Source organism: Eschrichtius robustus, chromosome 15 (genome assembly GCF_028021215.1).
Source record: "Eschrichtius robustus isolate mEscRob2 chromosome 15, mEscRob2.pri, whole genome shotgun sequence".
NCBI classification, from domain to species: domain Eukaryota; kingdom Metazoa; phylum Chordata; class Mammalia; order Artiodactyla; family Eschrichtiidae; genus Eschrichtius; species Eschrichtius robustus.
In genome coordinates, this window is record NC_090838.1 from 54,687,866 (window position 1) to 54,711,778 (window position 23,913).

The 23,913-nt window shown below is 38.5% G+C and overlaps 2 protein-coding genes across 7 annotated transcripts in view; one reads left to right on the forward strand and one right to left on the reverse strand.

Annotated features, from left to right (window-relative positions):
- Positions 1–18,619, forward strand: part of UGP2 (UDP-glucose pyrophosphorylase 2) — a 61,656-nt gene extending 43,037 nt beyond the window's left edge. For all 4 annotated transcript variants that reach the window (XM_068565183.1, XM_068565184.1, XM_068565182.1 and 1 more), the window contains exons 4-10: positions 9,139–9,324; positions 10,643–10,776; positions 11,495–11,792; positions 12,932–13,129; positions 13,680–13,922; positions 16,872–16,976; positions 18,124–18,619. In XM_068565183.1, coding sequence (XP_068421284.1) covers positions 9,139–9,324; positions 10,643–10,776; positions 11,495–11,792; positions 12,932–13,129; positions 13,680–13,922; positions 16,872–16,976; positions 18,124–18,231 — 1,272 coding nt within the window. In that variant the 3' untranslated portion in view covers positions 18,232–18,619. The remainder of the gene's footprint in view (positions 1–9,138; positions 9,325–10,642; positions 10,777–11,494; positions 11,793–12,931; positions 13,130–13,679; positions 13,923–16,871; positions 16,977–18,123) is intronic.
- A 1,379-nt stretch (positions 18,620–19,998) lies between these two features.
- The window catches only part of VPS54 (VPS54 subunit of GARP complex), a 94,213-nt gene continuing 90,298 nt past the window's right edge, over positions 19,999–23,913 (reverse strand). For all 3 annotated transcript variants that reach the window (XM_068565180.1, XM_068565179.1, XM_068565178.1), the window contains exon 23: positions 19,999–20,638. In XM_068565180.1, the coding sequence (XP_068421281.1) occupies positions 20,533–20,638 (106 nt within the window). In that variant the 3' untranslated portion in view covers positions 19,999–20,532. The remainder of the gene's footprint in view (positions 20,639–23,913) is intronic.

The following is a 23,913-nucleotide window of genomic DNA, read 5'->3' on the forward strand; positions in this document are numbered from 1 at the left end:
ATTGGGGTAGTAGGCAGCTAATGATCTCTGCCATGCCATGTCATTGCTTTGCTTTGTGAATGACGTAATCAGGAGAGAAACATCTTCAAATTTTATCTTCTAGAAGATCACCACCTGCAAGGTAGAGGGTGGATTGGAGGGAGGTTAGGAGACCATAGAGACCACTGCAGTAACATAGATGAGAGGTGAGCGGGATGCCGACTGTGACAACAGAGACAGTTTCCTGAGGCTGACAGGACTTGGTCATTGATCAGATGTGAGCAAGCTCTTGGCTTGGCAGTTGGGTGTGTCTTGGTGCCATAGAGACAGGAACAGATTGCTGGAAAGAGGAGGTCTACTAAGAAGGGGCTTGAAAAGGAACAGGAACAAAGAGGAGGAAAATAGAATGCGGTGTTTCAGAAGTCAAGGAGAATAGAGCATTTCAAGATCTAGGGAGTGGTCAATTGTGTCAAATGCAGCTGAGAGCACAGTTAGAGAAGTACTGATGTTATGGATAGGATTTAGCAATTAGAAGGATGTTGATGACCTTGGTAAGAGCAGTTCATTGAACTATGGAGAAAACCAGATTGCAGCAGGTGAGCGAGTGAAAGGGAGGTGAGGAAGTAGAGGTGAGTACAGCAACTTTTTCAAGAAGCTTTGCCTTTAAGAAGATGGAGAAAAAAGGGATGTGAGTATGGAAAGGGGTGAGTGAGTGTATGCATTGCTGTTTTCTTTGTTTTTTAGATGTCAAATATTTGATTTGAATTTGTTCATGCTGATGGAAAGGAATAGAGAGGGAGAGGTTGATGCTGGGACTGGGAGATTGATGAAACGGGGATCTTGAGATGGGCACTGGCAGAGAGATTGCCTTAGGGTGGGGGACAGGTCTTCCTGTGACGAGAAGGAAGGGGAAGCAGCAAAGGTGGAGATGCAGGGAGGTCCCGAGGATCTGATCTGGTGGCAGAAGGTCGAGGGCATTCCCATAGAGGATGGCTTTATTTGCTCTATGAATAGCAGTTGAGTGTATCTTGGTGGCCGAGGGGGTGTTGGCAAGTGTGTTGGTGGAGCGTGTGGTAATGTACATGATTTGCCAGCTTTTCCTGAATGAGAAAACAAATCTCTGGATTAGGTATGATTTTTCTGTCATTAAATTAATTGCTAGGAGCTTACAGATGACCCAGATTTTGGTCATTACATGTGAAGTGAAGAGACAATGTGAGAAAGTACCTAGCACAGGCCTTGGTACACAAAGGCTGTGCAGTGAGGGTTTGGTGAATAAGCTGATGTTCTTGGAACACTTCCTGTACATATGGAGCGTCATTTCAAACTCTTTTTTACTGTTACACAGCTCTTTTCTTTCAGGCAAACTTGCTTCTGTTGAAAAAAAAAATTTCGGATTGCAATAATCACACCCTTGTGAACCATATAACAGGGCAGCACTGTTAGCTTGTCTGGCACCGTCTCCAGGAATAGCACGAATATGCTACCAAGAACCAGGTTAGACTGTTGCTAATGGGAACATGTCTCCATGACAGTGTGATGAATTCAGCTTTTCTGATAACTGGAAAGTAAGTTGTGAGCAGACTTGGCAAGATACAGATCACGTTAGACAGTTTTTAAACAATCTTTTTAAAAATCTTTCGATTTCTACAGAAAAACTAGATTGACATCCTAGAGGGAAGAATGTTGTTTAAAGTATGTTCTTTCATAGATTGCCAACTACTTTCTTTTGTTCATTCCCCGGAGGAAGTTGGGTGTTTGACCCATTCTTTTCTCCCAGTGAGAAGAGAACACGAGTGGCCTCGTCTCCGCTGCGCATTTTGAGGGAGTCTCACGCGGTTTGCCCCACCTCACCTGTAGGGGTTGCCCTGCTGTATATTTACGTGCAGCAGAGGTCTTCTTAGAATAATGAATTCTATTCATGTCTGAATAGAGACATGAAAGAGAAACAGGGTGATTAGGATTGAAAGCACAAAGATAGCACTAGTGACTGACTAAAGTGATTCAATCAGAGTAACATCAAGGCCACATCCGGCAGTGCATGGTACTCCCTGTTGTCTCCCAGCACCTTCCATCTTTGCCTGAGTGGATGTCTTTGTGCATTCTCCTGGGGGAGCTGAGAAGGAGAAAGTGGAGCACAGGTCTAATAATGTTTCGGTGACTAGGTGTGTCCAGCATAACTTCAGCTGTTGCCAAGCAACCTTCTAACACAGGTCCCCTTGGCTTGTGGAAATAAACCGAGCTCTGTGGGATTGCTTGGTGAGGTCCCTGGTGGAGGGTGTGTAGCATTCTCTGTAGCATCACCAACAGAGAGAACTTGTGTTGGCGTGTCGGGTGATTTGTGTGATGGGAAGCTGAGCTTACCACCTAATTTAACCTGTAATAAGCTGTAAACCAAAAGTGTCCTGGCTTCCTGGACTCACACAATCGGTGCCTTTCTGTGTGTCTGTGCCTGCGTATGGGAGTGTTGTGGGTATAAGTCAAAACCTAAGTAAAAGTGGAGGCTTCGAACAGCAACACTAACTTGATGACTCTGGACATCTTTCCCCTGGCTGTACCTTGTTACTTCACACCTTGTGACTTCTTCCCTTTCTCTCCATAGTCCTTTTCTTGTTAACAGTCAGTTCCTCAGTGGTACTGGTATTTAATTAGCTGCTTTTAAGAATTAGCAAGACAAGTAGGTGTTACTGAAAGCACCACCTAAAGAACCATGGTTCCTTGACATTTGTAGGGTGACTCCCTGCCCACTTAACTTGGGGTACAAAGTTCTAAATATGGCACTTCACAGAGAATTCTGGGCCCTAACCTGAATGGTAAACAAGTCTTTCTACTTGTGAGTTGCCTGGGCCTGTACCCAAAAGTCTTCATTAGCTCGGTTTTGGAATTTAGTGTTATGCTTGGATCAGCTTGTTTTATTTCACTCCAAATATTTGAAAAGTAATTCAGAAGTACATTTTAAATTTAAACTCAAGTTCTTAAGATACCAGTCTTGGGAAGATTTGAATTAAAACTAAAAGTATACTTAATATACCTTTTGGCTGAAGGCCAAATGGCCTAGTGTTAAAATCATTATGAGGCTGAGACCTTTTATTTATCACCATTATAGAATAAATTTTGGGGATACAAGAAAAAATTTGTTTAGCCTCCGTAGACTCAGTCATAAGGAATTGTCTTTTTTTTTTTTTTTTTTTTTTAAGTATTTGTTTATTTATTTATTTATGGCTGTGTTGGGTCTTCGTTTCTGTGCTAGGGCTTTCTCTAGTTGTGGCAAGCGGGGACCACTCCTCATCGCGGTGCGGGGGCCTCTCACTATCGCGGCCTCTGTTGTTGCGGAGCACAGGCTCCAGACGCGCAGGCTCAGTAATTGTGGCTCACGGGCCCAGCTGCTCCGCGGCACGTGGGATCTTCCCAGACCAGGGCTCGAACCCATGTCCCCTGCATTGGCAGGCAGACTCTCAACCACTGCACCACCAGGGAAGCCCAGGAATTGTCTTCTTAAAAGCATTCTAGTAAAATGCATGTTTTGAAGATTGATTAGTGAGAGCAAAACATATTTTTTCTCTAAATACTTTATATTCTTTATGGTATGTGGATCAAAGATGTTTTATCATGAACATACATGACTTTGGAGGGTTTTTTTCTCCTGGTGAAACTTTAAGGCAACAAGGTTGACATTTGGTTTTTAATTCATCTGCACAGGAGGTGAAAAATCCCTATTAGTACTTTTTCTAAAAATGGTTCCTAAATCTCACTTTGTTTAATGCTGTGAGTGTTAGTATACCAAACAGTTCTTCAAAGAGTAGAATTAAGATATAATCCAGTTTACATTATTCTGCCTGATATTATTATTTAAATTTGTGTAAACATTTGTTGGCTCAAAAAGGAAATTATATTCTTCCTAAAGATATCTAATATACTCAAATGTTGTGTTTATGTGTTTGGTTGAATGTCTTGTGATGTGATGTCAGTGTCATTAAAGTGAAAAAAAAAGATTGTATTGAACAAAGAAGGATTTTGGCAGAGTTTTATTAAAACAAATTGAAACATGACTCTCATCCCTCAGTTGATTTTTTTTTTTTAACAGACCATCTAGAACTGCACATGCCACTAGCCACGTGTGTTGATTTACATTTAATATTAAATAAAATTAAAACTTCAGTTCCTCAGCTGCATTTAGCACTGTCTGGAGAATGACAGTGAAAAAAATGCCATCCTATTGATCTTTTGACTACATACTTAAATTTCTTTTTACATTGTTTACATTTTTATAAAGTTTTTGCCTTGAAATGACAGGCTGCCCATCCCTCAGAGATACTAGTAAAATCACAACTCAGGTGTTGAGCAGTGTCTGAAACCCCAAGCCCTGCCATTCTGTCCTGTTTTCACATGGATCCGAAAGATCAGCGTTTTCTTAGATTTATACTTTTCGAACTGTGGTTACACCTGTAATGTTCTTTTCATTCTTTTAATTCAAAGTTAAGAGAGTATTGTTATGTTCATTAAATTCAAATAAAGAGAATCCATTTTCTGATTTACTAAACTAAGACTTCAGAACATGTATTCTATTCCAGTTTTAATACCTGCAAATGGAATAAATAAGTTTATATATATAGGCTCAATTTGCCATAGAATTTGCCAACCTGTACCTGTATTCCAGTTCTTCATATCAATCCTGCCTTCTCTCAGATCTGTTGCATACACACACATCAACTTTGTTAAATAAAAACATGTTTCTGGAAAAACCTGCATTAATTTGGAATCTCCTCAAACATATAAGCCACTTTAAAAAAAGAATGCTAAATAAACCTTGAGGACATTGTGCTAAGTGAAATAAGTCAGTCACAAAAAGACAAATATTGTATGATTCTACTTGTCTGAGGCACCCAGAGTAGTCAAACTCATGGAGACAGAAAGTAGAAGGGTGATCGCCAGGGGCTGGGGAAAGGAGGGAGTGGGGAGTTGTTTTCTAATGAGTATAGCTCCAGTTTTGCAAGATGAAAGAGTTCTGGAGATTGGCTGCACAATAATGTGAATGTACTCAATACTACTCAACCGTACACTTAAAAATGGTTAAGATGGCAAATTTTATGCTGTGCATATTTACTACAGTTTTAAAAAAAAGAATGTTATAAAGCTGGTTCTCCGACTTAAGGTTTTCTTTGAGAGTGTCTTGGCTCTTCCTGGCCCTTTGTGTTTTCATACATACATTAAATTGGCTTGTCAGTTACCACACAAAAAACTCTTGAGATTTTTATTAGGATTGCATTGATCAGTTTGGGGAGAATTAACATCTTTACATTAGCAAGTCTTCTAATTTACGAACATGATAAATAAATCCCTAAGTTTAGTTAAGTCTTTTACTTTTTCTCAAAAATGTGTTCCGTGAATAATCTTACGTATCTTTTGTTAGATTTACTGCTAGATATTTGCTATTTGCTATTTTTGATGGTTTTATTATAAAAGATACCTTTTAAATCATTTTTATTTTCTAATTTTTTTACATATAGAAGCAGTTAATTTTTTACCACCTTTAAACATTTTAAAGCATACAATTCAGTATTGTTAAGTACATTCATATTGTTGTGCAACCAACCTCCGTAACTCTTTGATCTTGCAAAGCTAAAACTCTCAACCCAATAAACAGCAACTCCCCTTTCCTGGTAACCACCCTGCTACTTTCTGTCTCTATGAATCTGACTGTTATAGGTGCCTCATGTAAGTAGAATCATACAAATATTTGTCTTTTTGTGACTGGCTTATTTCACTTAATATAATGTCTTCAAGGTTCATCCATGTTGTAGTATGTATCAGAACTTCCTTCCTTTTTAAGGCTGAAAAATATTCCATGTGTGTATATACCACATTTTTTGTAATCCATTCATCTGTTGATGGACATTTGAGTTGCTTCCATTTTTGGCTATCGTGACTACTGCTGCTAAGAAGGTGAGTATACAAACATCTCTTGAGAGTCTGCCTTCAATTCTTCGGCGATATACCCAGAAGTGGAATTGCTGGATCATATGATAATTCTATTTTTAATTTCTTAGGAACCACCATATTTTTTTCCTTAACAGGTACACCATTTTACATTCCCACCAACAGTGCACAAGGGCTCCAAAAGCAGTGGCTTTTTTTTTTTTTTATTTTTGGCTGCGTTGTATCTTTGTTGCTGTGCGCGGGCTTTCTTTAGTTGCGGCGAGCGGGGGCTACTCTTTGTTGCAGTGCGCGGGCTTCTCATTGCGGTGGCTTCTCTTGTTGCGGAGCACAGGCTCTAGGCGCACGGGCTTCAGTAGTTGTGGCACGTGGGCTCAGCAGTAGTGGCTCACTGGCTCTAGAGCTCAGGCTCAGTAGTTGTGGCGCACGGGCTTAGTTGCTCCGTGGCATGTGGGATCTTCCTGGACCAGGGCTCGAACCCATATCCCCTGCATTGGCAGGCAGATTCTTAACAACTGCTCCACCAGGGAAGTCCCTAAAAGCAGTGTTTTTTGTTGTTTTTTTTTAATACTGACCATGTATCTTCAATGTTGCTATGCTCACATTATCCTAACAATTTATTTTGTGAGGTCTTTGGATTTTTCTACATGTAAAATCATATCTGTGAATAATGACAATTTTGTCTCTCAATGGATACGTAAACTGAATACATGGCAGTGAAAAGTGAATGTATTACAGCTGCATGCATTAATGTGAATAATTCTTAAAACATAACATTGAATTAAAGAAGCAAGTCACAAGAGGATACTTTATAGTATGATTCAACTTATTTAAAAGTTTAGAGACAAAATTAAGTAAAATATTGTTATCATTATGAATGCATACATAGGTGGTAAAACTACAGGGAGTCAAAGTCAAGGTGGTTGTTACCACTAGGGGTGGAAGAGGAATATGATCAGGGACAGATGCATGCAGGCTTTTACGCTATGGCAGTATTCTTTTTAAATTTAGGTTATTCTTTCTACCATATATGTGTATTTTATAAACTTTTGTATGTGTGATATTTCACAATGAAAGTATTTTTAGGTGAAATTGGAAAACATAGGCCTGTCTCACCATATGTAGAAAAAATAATTTGCTTCTATGTATTCTATTTTTTTTTAAAGTGTATTCAAAGAAACATTAAATAGGTAAAAATATTTCCGTACTAAAACAGTTTTACCTAAAATGAATACATGAACTAGGGGTTTTCAGTTAAATTGATTTTCACACCCTTGTGAGGCTTCTGTAAATATCAGACTCTTTTCTGGGAAGTCAGAAGCAACTGCTAGGGACTTGCCTGGTGGTGCAGTGGTTAAGAATCCGCCTGCCAATGCAGGGCACACGGGTTCGAGCCCTGGTCCAGGAGGATCCCACATGCAGCGGAGCAACTAAGCCCGTGCGCCACAACTACTGAGCCCCGTGCACCGCAACTACTGAGCCCACGTGCTGCAACTACTGAAGCCTGTGTGCCTAGAGCCCATGCTCCACAACAAGAGAAGCCACCGCGATGAGAAGCCCGTGCACCGCAACGAAGAGTAGCCCCCACTCGCCGCAACTAGAGAAAGCCCACGCGCAGCAACGAAGACCCAACACAGCCAATAAATAAATAAATACAATTAAAAAAAAAAAGTAACTGCTAAATGGAAATGGAAATTCTTGGCTTTTAAAAGATAATCGGAGGGCTTCCCTGGTGGCGCAGTGGTTGAGAATCTGCCTGCCAATGCAGGGGACACGGGTTCGAGCCCTGGTCTGGGAAGATCCCACATGCCGCGGAGCAACTAAGCCCGTGCACCACAACTACTGAGCCTGCGCGTCTGGAGCTTGTGCTCCGCAGCAAGAGAGGCCGCGACAGTGAGAGGCCCGCGCACCGCGATGAAGAGTGGCCCCCGCTCGCCGCAACTAGAGAAAGCCCTCGCACAGAAACGAAGACCCAACACAGCCAAAAATAAATATAAATAAATAAGTTTAAAAAAAAATAATAATAATTGGAAAATAATTGGCTTGGTCCCATTTGCTAATAACTCTTTTGAGTAGATATAATGTGCCTAAGAAATTCTCAGTAATAGATACTTGAAGTGTATGGCCAGGAATCCACATTTGACATGTATGTATTTTTGACCAAGTATAAAGGGATTTTTGCCTTCACGGCCTAATCACTGAAATGTGAGCCCATCAACTCCTTCTCCAGTCATAGACTTTATTCATCATACACACACACATACACACACACCATCACACACACCTACATGTAGTAGGACATGAAAACAGCAAAGTGTATGATAGGGTTTTACTTTTTCAGTCCCCTCAAGTGTTATCTATCCTCCACCATCATGTAACCAAAGAGTACATTTGATGACCTATTTCATTAAAGAAAAATAACAACAAATGTTCTTCTGTAAATGGATAGAAAATATACTGTGATCTTTTTAAAAGCTTTCATTCTTGTTATGTTTAGACTTGCTTGTGCCCCTTCTTTAAACAGAAGAATTTGAGCTTCCACTGTGTCATTGTTCCTTCCGTGTGAGGGATAAATTGAAGATGAAGGTTCTGTGCTCATTTCGAACTTGTTTTACTGTTTACACAGCTCATTTTCTTTCAGGCAAACTTGCTTTTGTTAAAAAAAAAAAAAAAAGACTTTCAGATTGCAATAATCACACCCTTGTGAACCATAATAGAGCAGGTACTGTTAGCTTGTTTAGAGTATTTGGCACTGTCTCCAGGAATAGCATGAATATATTACTAAGAACTCTGTGATCGTATATATACTTCTCCAGAACTGAAGTAGATTCATAGTGTACCAGAAATAGTCACAGATTTGATGAGTTTTGTGCACCCTATTTGCTATGTTGATGCAAATTGAGAATTCTGAGTTTTTGAAGGTAGTCCAAGAGACTTGGGTGTTCTCACCAGCCAGACAGATATTTGTAGACTGTAACTTTTCCCCCTCTTGTACTCCATTGTACTGTAAATGAACCGCTGAACTACTTCTGTGTGCAAGGGAAGTTGCCGATGAGAACTTGATTTTGAACCAGAAGGGCCCTGGACATTAAAGGAAATGTAGTTGAAACTTTCCACAGAGAAAGCAGACCTCTTTAGGGAAGCATGGAAATAACCTTGGTATTGATTTGGTTTAACCTTTTATAAAGCTGTTTGAATTATTCTATAATTTTTTTTAAATTTCAGATTCAACCCTATGAGAAGATAAAGGCCAGGGGCTTACCTGATAACATATCTTCTGTGCTGAACAAGCTGGTGGTGGTGAAACTCAATGGTGGTTTGGGAACCAGCATGGGCTGCAAAGGCCCTAAGAGTCTGATTGGTGTGAGGAATGAGAATACCTTTCTGGATCTGACCGTTCAGCAAATCGAAGTGAGTAGTAGCTGTTAGCCTTTCTCATGAGCTAACAAAATCATAATTTTAGTTTTTAGGGTATTGTAAATGTTACCTTATAAAATAACAGATGTGGATTTGAACTAGTCAAGGAGCTTGCTATCTTTAGTCTCTTTATTAGTGTATAAAAAAGTTTGGTGTTCTAAGAGCAAAGCCTTAGGGTGATGTAAAAGCTTTTGATCTTTAAATAGCATTTGTGGTGCTGAAGTCTCTGGATCTCTTCGGATTCTCCTTTGATCTCCCCACCTCTCTCCCCCCTTCCTGTCTAGTGGTAGCCTTCATTACAGCTGGGATGATCTGGCTTTATTAACCCCTTTTGGGAGGCTGGGGAGAATTTCATGTATCTGGTTGGGCACCGTGGATGCTAAGGACTGTTGTTGGCTTCTCTCTTGATCATAGTCCATAAAGTCATTAATCATAGACCATAAGCTCTGCAGGGGCAGTGGCCCTATCTTTTCCATCTCTTTATCCCTAGTGTCTCATACGGTGCCATCAAGCACAATAATAATAGCAGTAGCAGTGGCTAACATTTATCCAGCACTTACCGTACACCAAGTGTTATTCTGAGCTCTTTACATGAATTGACTCATTTGTTCCTCTCCACAACTCTGTGAGATAAGCACTATTATCATCCCCATTTTACAGATGAGGAAACGAAGACACAGAGAGGTTGATTTACTTGCCCAAGGTTCCCTAGCTAGTTAGTAAGTGCAGAAGCAAACTCTGAACACAGGACAGTCTGACTTCTAACATCCTATTTTCTTCTCACTCTGTTGCCTCTTAGCTCTTCCTAGAGATGGAACAGATTTCAGTTGGGGTAAAATTACAATTCTTAACATGAATCCTGAGAATAGGGAGACATGTCTTTGTAACATTTGTACTTTCATCTCCACAGTGCTTTGGACACAGAGTAAATGCTTAGTCTGTGTTTGCCCATCCAGCAAGGCCATAGGGCATTGTGGCTGGGCACACAGCTGCAGAGTCAGACTGCGGGGTTGAGGGGGGCGGTGTCCTTGTTCTGCCACTGACCTGCCACCTCTCTGGGCCTCAGTTTAGCCATCCATAAAATGCAGACAGTAGTTTCTGTCTCATAGGGTTGTGACTTAATGAGCAAGTACATGGTGAATTGATTAGCAAAATGTCTTATGCTAAATAGTTATTTTTATTGCAAATCTGTATATTTTACTACTTATAGATGATGTTTTGGACATCTTGTGATTAACCAGAGAGTTAATTTTACACTTTGAAGCAAAAGAAAAGTAAGTCTGGGTAGTCTGATTGTGGTTTTCTTCCCTAGCATTTGAACAAAACCTACAATACAGACGTTCCTCTTGTTCTAATGAACTCTTTTAACACGGATGAAGATACAAAAAAAATACTACAGAAGTATAATCACTGTCGTGTGAAAATCTACACTTTTAATCAAAGCAGGTACAAGGAGTAAAAAAAATTAACTCTGGGGGGATGTTATTCCTGGGAAAGAAGGACTTCTTTGTTTTGTTTAAACAGAGCAGCCTCAAGATGTACAAGTGCCAAAGACTGTCTGCAAGTGTTTAATGCCCTTAAAGGCTGAACATTTGTTAATAGATATGTGATAGTTGCAATCACTCTGTGGTTATGTAACTTGGACTTCTTAAAAGAGAATCTGCCTGAGATTCTGGTTCTCACCAGTGGTAGGAAGCAGACATCCCTGAGCACTAACCTGCTGTTGATTTTCTGGGAAAGTACTAATCTGCTATTGATTTTCTGAATATATCTATTGGTAAGAATGGACACCATTTCCCAGATAGGTTTTCAGGGAAAAGAACAATCCCACCACCAAATAAGTTTGAGAAAATTTACTTAATATGTCTCTCCTCTCTTAAGAAGTCATAAAACATATTAATGTCTTAAAAATATGGGGTGTCCTCCCATCTGCATGACCATGGAATACTTTTTTTTTTGCAGCTAATATTACTATCTAGGAAGCTGATTTTTTTGGTCAACACAGATAATGAGAGATTTTCTTAAATGGATTCACTTATGATTAAATTACTACTGATAGACTGAAAGGGAGGGAAGTTTTATTTAACTTTAAATGCATTATTTTACTTGAAGGTCTGGAATGCTCTAAAGAGTTGATACTGAAAAAGAACTTTTTCTTTTTAAGGTACCCGAGGATTAATAAAGAATCTTTACTACCTGTAGCGAAGAATGTATCGTTCTCAGGGGAAAATACAGAAGCCTGGTACCCTCCGGGTCATGGAGATATTTACGCCAGTTTCTACAACTCTGGTTTGCTCGATACCTTTATAGGAGAAGGCAAAGAGTATATTTTTGTGTCCAACATAGATAATCTGGGTGCCACAGTGGATCTTTATATTCTTAATCATCTAATGAACCCACCCAATGGAAAACCTTGTGAATTTGTCATGGAAGTCACAAATAAAACACGTGCAGATGTAAAGGTAAATACTGAGAGGAAGCAGTTTGGGGATTCACATCTTCACATTTCATAGTTCAAACTTTTTATTGGAAAGTTTCTGTGTTTAGAAACTTGATAACATCATTGTAAGCTAGAGTGGGATAGTACTCTGGAGTACCCTAAGTTCCATCTGATATAACTGTGTGTATGTAAATCCAGGTTTAATAGTAGTAAAATCATCTTTATTTTTTGAATAATCTGTATGGGCAATTTTAACTGAAAACAATTCCACATATATTTATAGGATAATCTGAAACATATGTGAAAACACTTTCAGTAACTTTGTTCAAACCATTAATATTCTTCTAGTTTGGTGCTTAAACTTGTTTTTTATTTAATTATTCCTTTAATGAAAATTTACTATTTCTATTTCTACAGTATGTATTTCTCTCTGTATATTTTTTTATCACTGTAATATCTGTTGTTGTTAAAAAAAAGCAGTTTGATACAAAGCAAAAATTTGTTTTTTTCACTTTGCATGTTTAGTGGTGATGACATTTGGCCTTTGATGGAATGGTACACAGGTTTTCTCCTTACCCTCAGGGAGTAAGAAAAGTGGGCAGTGTGTGAATACTAATATGGTTGGTCCCGGGGCTGGGTTCTATGCCTCTTGCAAATGACCCCCTCACACATGAGTAGACGTCCCTTCCCTCTTCCCACACTGCCATGGCCTCTAGGCTAAGCCCACTCAGAGGTCCCTTCTCCTCCACTTGTGCCTGTCTTGACTTTACTCCCCTTATCCTAGAGGTAGTCAGAGCAGGGTTGTGAGGTGGTAGGATTGGTTGTTTGGTAATGGACGGTGGTTTGAGAATAAGAGGAATGTCTGTTCTTGTAGGAGATCTTTGGAAAGTGAGGAAGACTCTGATGTACTCCCAGGGCTTTTATTATTGACAAGAGGGCGTGTATACAGTATAAGATGACAGACAACCTGAATTATTTTCTTTGGTTCTACTTTAATACATGTGTTGCTTTGTATCACAGATCGAATCACTGCCAATGCTTTTTATTTCTGGGGTATTTTGTCATGAGTGTCTTTTCTATATCGTTCGTAGACTGTAAACAATGTAGTATGGCTGTAATTGGGAGAGATGTGGAGGCACTCACTCTTCTCTGCCTTTCTAGGGTGGGACACTCACTCAGTATGAAGGCAAATTGAGACTGGTGGAAATTGCTCAAGTGCCAAAAGCACATGTTGATGAGTTCAAATCTGTATCAAAATTCAAAATATTTAATACAAACAACCTATGGATCTCTCTTGCAGCAGTTAAAAGACTGCAGGAGCAGAATGCTATTGACATGGAAATCATTGTAAATCCAAAGGTAAGCCAAAGTTGCAGGCCATCAGGCTCCCTGGTTCCGATCACAGCCCGCTACACACAGACCCACTGCCCACTCCCTCTGGCTCATCTATTCCATGGGTCACTGCTTTTCGCCTAGTTAGTTTCTTCAGTTCCTGGCCCTGTCTTTCAGAGTCGACACCCATCCCTTTAGTGTGCCAGGCGAGCCATGGTGCCCTTACTTGACCCTGGGCTGTGGTAGTGGCAAGAGCACTGGGCCCAAAAGTAAAGGGCCCACCTCAGTCCTGTTGCTCTGGTACTGATAGGCCTTTTGGTCACAGGCATCTGTGTGGGTTTTCTGAACCTTCGGTTCTTTCTCATAAAATGGAAATGTTACTGAGAAGAGTTACGAAGCTGAAAAAGATCACGTATATATAAGCACCTGGCATACGGTAGGTGCTTGAGAAATGTCAGTTCTCAAAATTCTGTTTCCTTCAATGGATCTCTGAAACCACTCCCCAAGTATTAACTAGCCCATGTGGAACTAAGTTGCTGAAACCTCTTGTTTCTCTCTCCTGCTCCCTTTCTTACAGACTTTGGATGGAGGCCTGAATGTCATTCAGTTGGAAACTGCAGTAGGGGCTGCCATTAAAAGTTTTGAGAACTCTCTAGGTATTAATGTTCCTAGGAGCCGTTTTCTGCCTGTCAAAACTACATCAGATCTCTTGCTTGTGATGTCAAACCTCTATAGCCTTAATGCAGGATCTCTGACAATGAGTGAAAAGCGGGAATTTCCTACAGTGCCCTTGGTTAAATTAGGCAGTTCTTTTACAAAGGTACGTAATTATAAAGATGATATACATGTAAATTTGTATTTCTTAAATGTGTAATTATAAAGATATGATACATATGTGAATTGGAGTCTAATTACGGTCTTTGCTGCTGATCTATTATATTCCTCCATCTCTATTGTCTTTCAAAGGGAATCATCATAGAAGGTGAAAATGTAACTCATTTTTTAACCGGCTGCTATAGAGTAGAAAAGAATGTTTACAATTTAAGACATTTTATCTTATGTCTTGTCTAAGACCATTACTGCTTTCATCAGTGAGAGAATGTTAATTCTAGTTTAACAAAATGTATTGAGCCTCTACCATGTGTAAGGCAGTGTTCTAGGTGCCAGGTATTTAGCAGTAAATGAAACAGACTAAAATATTTGCCTTCCTGGATATTCTAGTGGGGAAGGATGATAATAAGCAAGTCAAATGTATAGTATGCCAAGTGATGGAAAATGCTAAATAAAGCAGGAGTAGGGAATGTGTGGGTGTGGCAGTGGTGGTGTCATTTTACATTGGGTAGCCATAGGGCCTCACTGAGAAATTGAGTACACCATGCAGGTATCTGGGGCAAAAAGCATTCTAGGCAGGAGGAATAGCAAGTATAGTAAAACCGACCCTAACATGGTAAGTGGAATCCAAAAAACTTAATCACATAAAATGCTGTGAGGTTAATGAAGTGACAGGGTGAGCTTTTGTGGCTAGCGTGTAGAGTCCTGCTATGCTATCCAAGTCTATTCTAGTCCTGGTTGTGGTTTAGTGTCACCTGGTGTGGATGTGTGTACTGCCCTTATATATTCGGGGCTATGATTCTGGATCCTATGGCTGGGCTAGAATTTCCAAGATAGCATCAGGCATTTTAGAAGTCTCCCTGGTCTTTCGTGCCTCCCTCATCTGCCTGGTTGGGCTGGGAAAATCCTGGTGCTACAAGGACCCACCATCTGCCCACATCCTGAGGTTAAGATTGCATTTTCCACCTAACCTCATCTTCCCTTCCCACTCTTTCTAGCCTCTTCCATACCCTGCAGGAGATAAGAACTTTAGCTGCCTGAGTTTGAGAACAGGGGCTGAGTGGGCAATGGCTACTTGCTCTGAGGAAGAACATGTCTTAGGGACACTAGAGCACAGTGAGCAAGTGAGGGATGGGGGTGGGAGACAGTTGGTCAGAGAGGTAACAGGCCAGATTGTGTAGAACCTTGTAATTGAATATTGGGAGCGTGGCTTTTTTTTTTTTTTTTTTCCTTCTGGGGGATGAGAAGCCATTGGAGAGTGTGAGCTGAGGGGTCAAGTTGACCAATCTGGTGGGCAAGGGTAGAATCAGGGAAACCAGGGAATAGGCTGTTGCTGGAATCCTGGCTTGGACCAGGGGTGGTTGCAGGGCAAATAGTGAAAAATGTTGACATTATATTTTGAAAGTTGTACCTACAACTTGCTGTTGGACTAGGTAGGAGGGTGAGAGAGAGAGAACGGTAAGGATGGCTCTAAGGTGTTTTGGCCTGTGCAACTGGAAACATGGAATTGCCATTTACTGAGACACAGGAAGGCTTGGGTGGAGTAGGTTTAGGGGGAGCAGAATGGGGAGTTAAATTTTGGAGATACTGTACTTGGACCTTCAAATGGAGAAGCTGAATGTATGAGTGTGGAGGAGACATCTAGAAAAGAGGTAAATTTGAGGGTTGTCACTTTATAGCTGGTAATTAAAGCCATGAGATAAGGATCACCCAGGGAGTGAAAGGGGGGTGGGGAGTCCAAGAACTGAGCCTTGCGGAACTGTAAGGCTTAGAGGATGGGGACGAGGTGGAGGAAGCAGCAAAGATGACTGAGGTGTTGCAGATGAAGAACTGGGCAGAAAACCATGAATGTGTGTGGCCTGAAAGCCAAATGAAGAAAATGTTTCAAGAAAAGAGGGACTAATCATTTGTAGTCAAGTGCTGCTGCCGATTCAAGTAAGATGAATGAGAACTTACCGTTAGATATAACAGTTGAGAGGTTTTGGAGCCTGACTGGAATGGATTTAAGAGAATAGAAGAGAAATTGGAGATACGAGTATAGAAAACTTATTCAAGAGTTTTGCTTTAAAGAAAAACAAAAATGGACCTATAGGTAGAAAGGGATATAAGGTTTTAGAGGTTTTTTTTTTTAAGTTGGGAGAATTTATAGCATGTCTTATACATTGATGGGGGTTGATACACTCAAGAGGGAAGGAACATTGAAGAGGGAGAAGGAATTGCTGGACAGTATCCTCGGGCAGTAGCCATAAGAAGAGTTAGCCTTAAGTTGGAATAGAAATGGTTCAACCCCAGTACTAGGAGGGACAGAGTAATGGGCTAGAGGGCAGGTGGGTGGTGGTGGTAGAAGCCAGCGGAAGTTTTCCTGTTGCTTCTGTTTTTCTCAGCAAAATAGGAAACAAGGCCATATAGGACTATTTCTAGTGCCAGTAAATCTAAGGAAATAAGAGGCAAAGATAGTGATCATTTATAATGATAATTTGTGCTGTTGCTCTTCCTGAACTATATTCCTTCTTCTCAATCCTACCCTTCGCATAAAACCCAGCTCCAGTCTAGCTTGCTTCGAACCATGATGATCTCTCTCTTTTTTCCAACTAACTCCAGATTATGTGAACCACTCATCTGGCTCTTAGCATGTTGGTTGTTTATCTTTTTACTTATTGCTGTTTTTTTAAATGTCTGATCTACTCAGCTGTAGTGTAAATTGCTTGATTGTAGGGGCAATGTTCATCATATCTCCTGGTCTCTCCTGCACAGGATATATAAATTCTCACTGCACACACAGTGAGTGCTTAATAAACAGGGTTCCTCCCATAGAAGGCCTGAGCTTGGCCATAAATAGAATGTTTTACAGTTCAAGCAAACTGTCTTGTTAATTTAATCCCTGTTTTTCTGTTAACCCATTTTTGAAACAATTTTTATGTTTACATTTTTCCTTCAGGTTCAGGATTATCTAAGGAGATTTGAAAGTATACCAGACATGCTTGAATTGGATCACCTCACAGTTTCAGGAGATGTAACATTTGGCAAGAATGTTTCATTAAAGGTGTGTCATTATGATGAAAATTACAGTTCTTAAAGCTTTACAAGACAGGCTTTCATTTTCTAGTCCTAAATTTACCTTTATTTTAAGGAATACTTCTTAGTTTGTACCAGATTGTTTATAAGATATGCATTTTAAAAATGAAATAGCTTATTACAATATTTAGTATTAATACTGTTTTCCATAAATACACAACATGGTTAAAATATAATTGTGTGTAGGCGTTTTGTGGAATATAGCATTCAAGTGGAAAGCAAACACTATTAAATAATTGAATTGGTACTATTTTATTGAAATATGACAATATTTAAAATAGAATCACTGATAAATTAGCATTAGTTAACTAAAGATGACTATTTGAATCTGAATGAAAGTCGAAAAAATGACAGCTTTATTTATACTGTTTATACTGATTATAATCTATTCTTGTTAAAGTAATCTGTTGTTATCAGTATGAAGATGTTCATTCACATTACTGTAGTGCTTGGGTACTTTGATGAGTATCATTCCAGCCTAGCATAAGAAATAGGAAGGACTATGGGTATGAGTATTAAAGCTCAGAACCAAAGATTCAACAGTTTTTTCCTAATCAAATATTTTTTAAAAATTCCATACATACCTAGATTTCATGTGTTCTTCCTATTAAAGCTACTTACAGATCTTGGAAAAAAACCAAAACAATATATATATAATTATTGCTGATACTGCTTCATCTAAACAATTTTACTTAAGACATGAAATATAAATCATTAAACTGTTCTTAAAAAAAAAAAAACAAAAACAAACCCACACCTGTATGTAAATATAAACCAAGCACCTTTCAGTTTACGAAGGTAGATAATGCTGGTGGCCTTCCAAGTAGTTCTTGGAAAGGGCCCGCTATTCTGTGGCGCTGGCCTGCTTCCCATTGCTAGATTCCTTGCCTCCTTATCAGAGACGGTACCACAGCAACCGCCAGTATTGTGACAGGACACATTACAGTTTTCCTTAATTTAGTGTTATTTGTTTTTCATGTGTAATATTGTTTATAAATGCACTTACTCTATTGTAAGTGAAGTTCTACATAAACTTGATAATTGTAAGAAAGTCAGTTGCATTTTCAGCTGCACTTGCAAGTATACTCTTGTTTTTTGTTTTTCCTGTCACTTAGGGAACGGTTATCATCATCGCAAATCATGGTGACCGAATTGACATCCCACCTGGAGCAGTATTAGAGAACAAGATTGTATCTGGGAACCTTCGTATCTTGGACCACTGAATGAAAAATACTGTGCACACTTTATACTAATTATGGGTTAAACAGTTTCTTACAATGAAATGTTCTCTAGGATTATAAAATAGGCAGGTACTTTACTATGTTACTGTACCCTGCAGTGTTAATTTTTTTTTTTTTTTTTTTTTTTTTGCAGTGTTAATTTTTAAGTTGTTTTCTGCAGTATGCTTTTAGTCTGTGAAAAGCACAGGTGGAAGCAATACTTTTGTCTTTGAAGAAGATCCTGAAAGTTAAATTCATCTTAAAGTGCAATATTGTTTAATCTTAAAACTGGGGTAGCTCTGCTGGAAGATCTTTTAACAGAGGCCTCAATGATGGTCACTTTGAACTGCTTGTGGTTTTAAAAATAAAGCTGTGAAGCAATCCATGTGTACACTTATACTTTTCAATGCTAACTTTATGAAATGGTGAAGAAAAATGGTTTACTCTTGCTAAACAGTTACTCTGTCAGTTGGAAGACTTGCTCTTGGAACAACATTGAAGTACTCACTAGCCAGTTACCTAACAAATCCAGTTTTTGCATGTCTAAGAATCTTAACCACATCATCATTATTTCCACAGGAATTAAACTTGAAGGTATTTAATATCTTTCATCCAGTTCTAAAGCTGGGATGCCTGCCGTGCTCTCCATAGACTCTCCATTTATTGAAACAAAGTGGTGGTGTTTCTTTTCCCAGCTGAAGGGGGTGGGGAGGGTAGAGGTAGGGCATTTCTTTCACATCCTTGTTCTCTAGTAGAGCGGGGTGGGGTGTAACTTTATAAAAAGTTCCCTTTCTTTGAAGCTTCATTTGTTGAAGCTTGCTTGTTGTTAGTTACTGAAAAATGTTCTTGAATAACCCAAATCAGGTCTGCTGGTAGTTTGAATTTCAGCTTTTCTCTAAGAATCATTTTCCAATTCTTCCATACTTGTTTTTGAGTAAGCTGCCTGTTTAATAAGTTTACTGTATACTATAAACAAAAAAAAAGTTGTCTTTTAAAGTCTGGTAATTCTTTACAGCTTTATTTTAGACAGACAGTTTAAGAACCAATGACATACCTCTGTAATAATGATAAAGGAAAGAATTCCTCTTAGGAAACCAAAGAGCACAAAATAAGACTATTTCATTGTACATAATCACCACAAGGTTAGGCACTCTGACAGGGTTAGGCAAGATTCCTGGTGTGAAGTGAGGCACAGGCACTTTCATTTATAGAGTGCTGCTGATTCTAATTTTGAAGGTAGGTGTTATAAAAGTCTTTAAATAACTTACTCATCACCTTATATTTCTGGCCCCAAAACAGCAGCCTATATTTTAACAGTTCTATTTCTCCCTGGTCTTTGTTCATATATACATTGAAAGTTACTTACAAATAAGAACCCAAGGCAGGGGACATACTTCAGTGTTATGAGGAGTTCTCACTTTAACATTTAGATAAGTAGGCAGAATATATGAAAATGTATTCTTACCTGTGCTAGAAATAAAAAGGAAAAAAAAAACCACCCCAACCCTTCATAGATACTTTTATAAAAATACAGCTGTTAAACTGCAGGCTTTCATACACCACATCTGAAAAGTATTTAAATTAGTAGTTGCATAAATGAACACCAAAATCTTACTCTTTAATTATTACTTACGATCAGTCTTTCAAGTATTTAGACTATTCTGGAAGGCTTTACGCAGTTGACATACAGTGGTGATGACAGATTAAATATGTGACACACAAAGCCTGAAACTTGACATTGGTCACTGAAACAAAAACTGAATTCCTAAATCCAAGCAATCAAAAGATGTTTATTTTTATAGAAAGATCTGTAAAAAAATAATTTTTCAAACAGCTTTACTTTCATAGAGAAAACTTTCTACAGAGGTTGAGTAAGATTTTAATATTTTAAATTGTACCATCATTAAATAAGGTGGGACACCATATGAATTTCATTGCACTGGAAGAAATGCAAAGCATTTTTTAATATAAAGTATACAGAGCATTCTAGTCAACTACAGCTGTGTTACAGCTATGTGTTCTTTTGGATTTGGTCCAAAGAAACCTGAGTCTGTTTCCAGAGAGAATGAAAAATATTATAGACACCTGATCAGTTACTCCTCACCGAAGGAAGCACACAAATGGCATTCCTTGTAGATCCCACTGAATCCCAGTTTCCCAACACTGATACTTTCCTTTTCCCCTTCCCCAACCCCAGTTCACTTTGGGTTCCAGGTTCAGTTCTTGAATCACAGGCATCCATATTTTCGTCACAAACATACACATCCCATGGTAAGATGAACTACCCAGTTTTCCAGTATGTCATCACCTTTTCTGTTCCCAGATCTCGGCCATGTTTAGGTCCAAATCTTTAAGGCCTTTTAAGGCTTGAAGATTTCCAGTGTAAAAAGCTACATCTGCTGTGACCAACCTAAACATTGGAAAGAAAATTATTTTTAATCTCATGTTTTCAAATAATAAAGTAGCAATGCTCACAGAGTAATCTTGAGTCCTATCCTAGCTGCTAGACTATGATTTAAAATTTGGACCAAATGTCAATGTATTTCTCTCAGCATGATTCCTACTATCATATAGTTAGATCATTTAATGTTCTCTCTCTTTCAACAGTGTTTTGAAAAGGAATAAACCAATGCAGGTTGGACTCAGTTTCATAATTAATTCTGCCCAACAAAATAAATTTATCTTAAAACAGTATGAAATAGAGAAAAATAACAAGTTAAACTTTTTTTTTTTTGATCAGTTGTCACTAGAATAGAGTATACATGTATATGACTAGAGAACTCAAGGAAAAGAAAGTTTCCTGAATGCCATCCTAAGAAGTTAAATGAAGGCTGAGGCTGGGACTCATGTGTTAAGTACTACTGGATACAAAACTTGCTATTGACAATCAATGTAACAATACTTGACAAAAAGTAAGAATTATACTTTTAAGTATTTAGCTGTCACATTAATAATGCCTATCCTTGAAAAAACACTCCTGGAAAGAATGCTCAGATAAACAAGTATCAAAGCTCCACACAGAAAAAATAAGGACTGGTCTGATTAGACGTGTACGTTGACAGATGTGGCCCATGGAGAAACAAATAGGAGATCTTGATTTAGTAGTTTGTAAAAGAAGAGGAAATGCAGCTTTGATACTTTATAGAGCATGTAAGTTCTGGATTGCTGGACTACAAGGGGGCAAAGGTATTTTAAGCACCCTTAATATATGTATGAGTCTAATTTATAAATACACTCGTACTTATGTACTTAATGTTTCACTTTTGTCACATGGCAGAATTCAGTAAGGACCATATTTTTGTTTGAAACTCATCTGGGTCAAGGTGCTTTAAAATCCATAAAAAGAGTCTAAATTAGTAAGTACACTGAAACTGACAGCAATGGCTCAAAAAAGAACAAAGTCTTAAGGCAAGGTTCCCACATGAAAAATTAAATGAAATTAACAGAAATCTCCATTTTAAAATATCAAGTTATGTTTAATAAACAACTATTTACAGTCTATACAAGATAGTACCTAGAAGATATATGTTTCACATCAAAGTTGAAAATATTTGTTTGATAAAAGAACGTAAAAGAAAAGCAGATATTTGCAATATATATAACCAATGAAGGATCAGTTTGAGGGCATATGCAAAAATCTAAAATCAGCAAGAAAAAGGTAATACCCAAGATAAAAAATGGGTGAAGGGGCTTCCCTGGTGGCACAGTGGTTGAGAATCTGCCTGCCAGTGCAGGGCACACGGGTTCGAGTCCTGGTCTGGGGGGATCCCACGTGCCGCGGAGCAGCTGGGCCCGTGAGCCACAATTGCTGAGCCTGCACGTCTGGAGCCTGTGCTCCGCAACGAGAGAGGCCGCGATAGTGAGAGGCCCGTGCACCGCGAGGAAGAGTGGCCCCCACTTGCCACACTAGAGAAGGCCCTCGCACAGAAACGAAGACCCAACACAGCCATAAATAAAATAAATAAATAAAATTTGAAAAAAGAAAATGCTCCCTATTTAAAAAAAAAAAAAAAAGGGAAAGCAATATTTAAAAAAAAAAAAAAAAAGGGTGAAGAATATGAAGAGGAAAAGTCACAGATGAGAACACCTGAATGACAAATAGGTGAAAAGATGACAAACATTAGGAAATGCAAATCAAAACAAAATACCACTGTATCCCATTAGATTGGCAACAATTAAAAGAATCTAACAGCAGATGTTGGCAAGATGTGGAATAAAGGTGGGAATATAAACTTGGTATAGCCACTTTGGAGAACATTCTGGCAAAACCTAGCAGAGTGAAAATGTACATGTGATCTACTTCTATGTACATACCCTAAAGAAATGATCACACCATTACACATGCATAAGGAAAGATCTTCACTGTGGCATGATTGTAATGACCTAAAATCGATCACCAGGTGAAATGGAAACATTAAATATGGTTGATTCATGTGGGAGAATACAATAAAGCAATCAAAAATGGACAATTTCTATATATCAACATAAACAATGTCGAGTAGAAAAAAGCAAGCAGCATATGTACAATATACCATGTAAGTAAAGTAAATTCATAAAACAGCTCCACATTTTTTTTTTAGATAAAGAGACAATAAATGAGAAGGACTTAAAGGATATAGACCAGATTTACTAGAAACATTGCCTAAGGGTTGGGGGAAAGAGAAAAGGACTGGAGATGGGGTCAAGGGGTACTTAAGCTCCATTTGGAATGCCATTTTTTAAAAAAATGATGAACATTTTTTTTTCAAGTGAAAATGACACATGTTAATAATGATCAATTCTAAGTAACAGGAATACAAATATTATTCTCCATATGTCTCTGTATTTTTAAAATGTCTTAAAATAGAGAAAAAAGAAAATCACATTAAAAAGAAAAAGTGCAGGACTGGGGAGAAGAAGGAATAGGGAGCAACTGCTTAATGGGTCTGGGATTTCCTCTTGGGGTAGTAAAATGTTTGGAACTAGACAGAGCTGGCAGTTGCACCCAGGTGGCAGCTGCGAAGGCACTAAGGACCACTGAATGGTTAACTATAAAATGGTTAATTTTATGTTATGTGAATTTCACCTCGAAAAAAAAAGGTAAAATTTTAGAGCCATTTCAGGAACAAAAATTCCTTTTAAGCAGGTAGTTTATTATGTCTTTGGCTAGAGTCTAGAGATAAATTTTCAGGGAAAATATCTTTCAACTGATCACTCAAAGACATAGTTTGACTTACACAGTATTAGTGTCTTTAAAAGTATGTGGCAACGAAGATCTCTAAGGTGGTACCAACCCCCAAATAGCTTTATTAACAAAGAAAATAATAGGTGATGAATTAACTTGGATGCTTCAGAACTACTGGTCTGAGAAAAACCAACCGGCGAGATTTGGTTATGTGAATAAAAGTAGAAAAGTGTGAGTGGAATGGGCCTTTAATTAGCTTTGTATGAATAGTTTCTGAGAGTTATTTGATATTTGCTATACTGTCTTTGAACTTTTCTGTGGCTTTGAAATTTTTGAAAATAAATAATGCTTTTAAAAAAAAAAGAAGAACCAGGTAATAATCAAAAGAGAGAATCAGATTTTTGCGTAAAACTCTTAAATTCAGCCTGGCTGACAAATTCAGCAGTTTGAAGCTTCCAAATAGTTTTGTGCAAAATCAATTCATTGTACTCTCCAACAACACAGGTTTGAACTGCGTGGGT